Source organism: Nicotiana attenuata, chromosome 6 (genome assembly GCF_001879085.1).
Source record: "Nicotiana attenuata strain UT chromosome 6, NIATTr2, whole genome shotgun sequence".
NCBI classification, from domain to species: Eukaryota; Viridiplantae; Streptophyta; class Magnoliopsida; order Solanales; family Solanaceae; genus Nicotiana; species Nicotiana attenuata.
The window spans coordinates 79,864,364-79,869,235 of NC_031994.1; the positions used below are offsets into that span (position 1 = coordinate 79,864,364).

The following is a 4,872-nucleotide window of genomic DNA, read 5'->3' on the forward strand; positions in this document are numbered from 1 at the left end:
AAGGGGAAATTCGTTGAGTAGTCAGATTTTGATGATTGACAAAGTTTGTTCAGATGCAATATTCGAAGAACCAGGTCCTTAACATTGATGCTTAACTATTCTAAGAACCAGACAAACTGTTCCGAGTAAAACATGACTTTTATATCGAATGACTATTATATAGGGATGATGTTATAGAGCGGTCTCACTGTATAAGATTGATGAAGTGAGGAAAACAAATATGTAAGAAAAGGTTGTACATTCTATACATTCATCCTTTAAGACCAGAAAACAAACATCCCATCCTTTCCACAGTTGGAGAATAGGGCTGGGTATGTATACTTACATTACACAAGTATCATGATATTAAGGTTATGTATATTTTTGAACTATCAGCCCTATAAAAAGAAATAGAAGAACTTTAGAATCTACAACAGAGAAGACCCTGCCTCCATCGTTTGTGTTTCTGGCAATGACTGCTTTCGACCTGTGCCATTCTTACTGGACTGCTGTTCCATTCAGATAGTAAGCTGCAATACAACAAAATTAAAATGTCAATCAACAAGACACAAATGATCAGCTAGTAAATGGGAAAACAAAAGGATGAAGGAAACTAGCACAAGATGTAGCAGAACAGTACATTGGGAAGGTAAAGGATCCGGTACTAGTTGTGCTGCCATCTGATCTAAGAGAAATGCTCCCACAATATGATATACGCCCCGAGCAAAAATGCAAACCTGATGCAGGTCCTAATGCAGAAAAACTTGCCTCCCCATCAGCAAAATGACCTTCGCTATCCAGTAGGAGACAGCCCGATGATTTATCCTCAAGATTAGCCACATCTTGGGATTCAAGGGATTGTCCATGAACATTGATACTGCTGCTCTTGTTAACGCTGTTAGAATAATGAACTTGACTGGCTACTGAGAGATTATAACAACTCCTATCCTTATAACTGGTAGTGACTGCTGATATGGCGGATGGTTCAGGAAAGTTTTCGATACCTTCATCCGTGCTGCTAGTTGATACTGGCTTACTCGAGTTGAAGTCGAATATAATAGCTTCAGTTCCCAACTCGCTGCCATAAAATAAGTCGGTAGCTTCCATACTGATATTTGCTTCTTCGACTACTGCTGAGACTGGAATTTGGCTTTTCAAAGCTGCTTCCTCAAAAGGAATCTGGAGTTTAAGCAAATCACATATGACCACAGTGAGGTGTCTAATACAGTTATAAAGATGAACATGTTTTCAGCCACAAAGATAACAGAAGTGAACCTGATCAGGCTGCTGGGCAGATTGATCACAATCAGAGCTAGATTTTTGAGAATTCCGAACGCCAGGCTCTTCTAGATGAAGCATAACACTAGCAGAAGAATCTTTCTCTGAGACTCCCATTTGGCTTTTCAAAGCTGCTTCCTCATAAAGGATCTGGAGTTCAAAATTGGATATGACCACAATAAGGTGTCTAATACAGATGAACATATTCTTATAATCACTTCTTATCCAAAACAAAAGTGAAAACCCATAAATAACAGAAATAAACCTGATCAGGCTGCTGGGCAGATTGATCACCAACAGAGTTGGATTTTTGAGAATTCTGAATGCCAGACTCTTCCGTATGAAGCATAATATTAGCAGATGAATATTTTCCTGATGGATTGGTACCTTTCCACTTTGTAGTACCTTTTGATCCAAAAATCATGATCAAATCCTCAAGATAAGTATCCGCGTCAGAAATTCTGTTTACTTTATCAGTATCCTCTTCTTCATTTGTCGCAGCAGCAAGTGACTCAGTATCCTCTTCTTCACTTGTCGCAGCAACGCTGTTTGCATATTCTACAGATGAAGCTTTAGATCCACCTGCAGAGCATAATTCAACATCATCACTTTCCGATGTGTTGCTGTGCTGGTCTTCATCAGCTGGTGTACAAACATATGTGCCATTTTGACCATTGCTCCAGCTTTCAGTTAGAATTCTATCCGTCACAGCTACACTCTTGTTCGTGCATATGTCTTCAACAATGTTATAGTTACTTTCTTTGTAGCAAACAATTAATTCAGGCAACTCATATTCCTTAGCACGTTTCTCTTCATATAAACTAGTGTTTGTCCCAAGGAACTTGCAGCCAGAGGTAAATGGTGCATGCAAATCAGAGACAATGGATCCATTTACTTTCTCATCAATGAAATCAGCAATCGAGGAGCACTCAAATTCTGGAGTACTCCATTGTTGATCTCTATATTTTGTATTGCATGCAAACGGATTAATATATCTCCTGCAAGTGATTATGTTATGTGAATCTTCGTTTTGATCATCCTCCACAGTTGGAGCTACAATTTCATGGTTTTTGCTTCTAGAAATATCGTCGAAGTATACAGAACCGTAAAGTTCTGGGACCTTCCATAACTCATCCCTATCTCTTGTGTCACATGCCAAAGAGCCTTTGTAAGTTCCATAGCGATTTGAATTAACGAAGTCTTTTGTGGGAAAGAGTAAAGAATTTGCTTCCTTGTAACCATTTGAGCGACTTAAGATCCCATTCTGATTATCCTTCACGGTAGCCTTTTCTTCAGGTGTGTCAAAGACGCTGTCATTGCGTTCAAATGTTTTAGTACTATGCACAGATCTGAAGGCGAAGTAACTCTCAATGCATGAACCAGTTTTAAAAGATAGGTAATAAATGTTATCGGATCCTGTTTAGATGCATTTGTCAATAAACTTAAAGACGCGAAAATTAGAACAAAGAATTTTCAGCACTTAACTAGACAACTAAGAGTTTCCAAATGAGTGAAGGCGCGATATTCAGAAAACATGCATCTTATTGATCCACAACTTATTACTAATTAGAACTAAAATGGGCAAAAACAGACAATAGATTAAAACCTAGTAAGGCCAAATCATAAGGTAAAACTTTGACACTCACCAGCCTCCATGGTGTGAATCAGTTGGTAGAGTCTGAAGTATTCTCAAAAGCTGTGACGCAAACATTCCACGTCTCAGGTAGATATGACTTGGGAAATCTGCTAAAATAAAGTCTAAAATACAGGTAAGGAAAATTAGATGCAATTTCTTGCAAACTCCAAATATGATAGTAATTTTAGCACAAAATTAGAAAACAGTAGTCAAGAGTGCAGTAGGAAGCAAAGAAAGCACTCAGCACGGTTTCAGAATTCAGACCCCTGGCTAACCCAAATCATATTATAAAGTTAGTCTTTAATAATGCATGTTAAACCAGGGAATACTCAAACAAGAACAATTTGAAAATACGTCAGATTATTCTAAAATGGATTCAAGAGAAAATGCTCAAACCCATGAATCAGAAAATCATTAAGACTACAGTATGTGAAGCTAACCAGATTTGCATCCCTACCATTTTGAGCATAGTATTTAAGAAAAACTTATGGTTTTAAATATGTTATAAACATATTTGTGGCTATATAGTAAACGGGACTTTACCTGGCAAAAAGTGAATCAAAAGAGAATTTTCCTATTTATTCCTTCTGAACAATTGTTGGATTTGGATTTCACTGCAACGTATAAGAAACACCATTATAATCAGAATAAACAAAACTTTAGTATCTCAAAGAAGGAAAACAGAAAACATAGACAGGACTACGAAAAAAGCCAACTCCACCAACAAAGAAAATTAGCAAATTGATCCCAAGATTTGAGCTCCCTCTTTATAAGACAAATGATAAAATGAAACACTAAGTTATTTCTTCTCATCTGCCTAAGTTCACAGTTTTCGGACGTTGTGCTAGTGGTAGGTAGTAAATACCCTAAGGTATGCGCACGCTGACTTGGACACCACGATTATAAACAGCACATAATCAAATTCAATATATATGAGAGAAATGCAGACACCTTAGCTTGCTCCACAGTAGAAAGAGAGACACAGAGAAATGATATAGAGAGAAGGGGTTCTCCAGAGAGACAATTAAGCACTAAATGTGAAAGAATTAGTGTATCCCTCTAGAAGAAGAAGCAAAAAACAAAAAAAGAAAAGCCAAAGTGGGAAGCCAGCAACATTCGACCAGTCGCCCAAAAACAAGTCAACTGTCGTTCCAAGTATAATAAGATTTCATTTGTTTTCTATACTGTAATATATACATATGTGCCCTGCAGGTTGAATTTTATAGTATATGTTTACACACACGTACATGTATCATCAAGTGCAGTGCACGAAGGGAAAAGCTTTAAATAGTAGGAGTATTAGTTATTGGTTTACCGAGAGAAAACAATATTTATTAAATTTGAGTTTAAGTTTTATGTATTTATAGATATATTATATGATCAAATTATTTTGTAAAATAATTCTAAATATATATTTATGATAACATTGAATAATATTCCATTGTGCTATTTTAGCCAAACCAATTAATCCAAAATAAGTGTTACTTTAAGATCCCCAAAAAAGAGGTCTAAGCAGAGAAACTCCTAATGATTTATGTTATTATATGTGTCAAAGATATTTATTTTGGGCGGAGGAGTATTTGATAGAACTAATAACTAATACTCCTTCCGGTTCACTTTAGTTGATTTTTTCGCTATTTTTACAAGGGGTAGGGAATTCACTTTTTAACATTAATTAACAATGAAAATGACTACATAAACTTTAATTTGTTCATTGAAAATATAACAAATACTCTTTAGTTTAAGGAAAACTTTGAAGAAAAATGTCTAACTACTCTTGATATCTGAAAAAATAAATATTGTGGACCACAACGAAAAGGCTAAAAAATTAATTAAAGTGGATCGGATGGAGTAGTATGTTATTACGGTTAAGCTGCATTAATTGGTTCAAAAGCTTACTTTCAAATATATATATATATAGGTTATAACCTGTTTACGTTGTACATATAAATTAAATCCTTTTCATTTACATGAAAAAT

General features: G+C 35.7%; 1 protein-coding gene across 2 annotated transcripts; it reads right to left on the reverse strand.

Moving 5' to 3' along the window:
- Positions 215-3,926, reverse strand: LOC109228337. 2 transcript variants are annotated; one of them, XM_019393486.1, is made up of 7 exons: positions 3,845-3,926; positions 3,437-3,507; positions 2,904-3,015; positions 1,523-2,567; positions 1,255-1,407; positions 620-1,158; positions 215-509 (listed from the first exon to the last, which is right to left on the reverse strand). In XM_019393486.1, exons 3-7 carry the CDS (start codon positions 2,966-2,968, stop codon positions 401-403), a joined length of 1,911 nt encoding a protein of 636 aa, XP_019249031.1. In that variant the 5' UTR covers positions 2,969-3,015; positions 3,437-3,507; positions 3,845-3,926; the 3' UTR covers positions 215-400. The 2 variants fall into 2 exon arrangements, with proteins under 2 accessions (XP_019249031.1, XP_019249032.1); XM_019393487.1 differs by lacking the exon at positions 1,255-1,407.

Excerpts from the sequence above, each read along its gene's own strand:
- LOC109228337 (XM_019393486.1), bottom strand. The coding sequence starts at position 2,968 with ATGTTTGCGTCACAGCTTTTGAGAATACTTCAGACTCTACCAACTGAT. Across the intron at positions 2,568-2,903 it reads GATTCACACCATGGAGGCTG|CGTCTTTGACACACCTGAAG; the intron begins GTGAGTGTCAAA and ends ACGCAATGACAG. Across the intron at positions 1,408-1,522 it reads CTGCCCAGCAGCCTGATCAG|ATCCTTTATGAGGAAGCAGC; the intron begins GTTTATTTCTGT and ends TTTGAACTCCAG.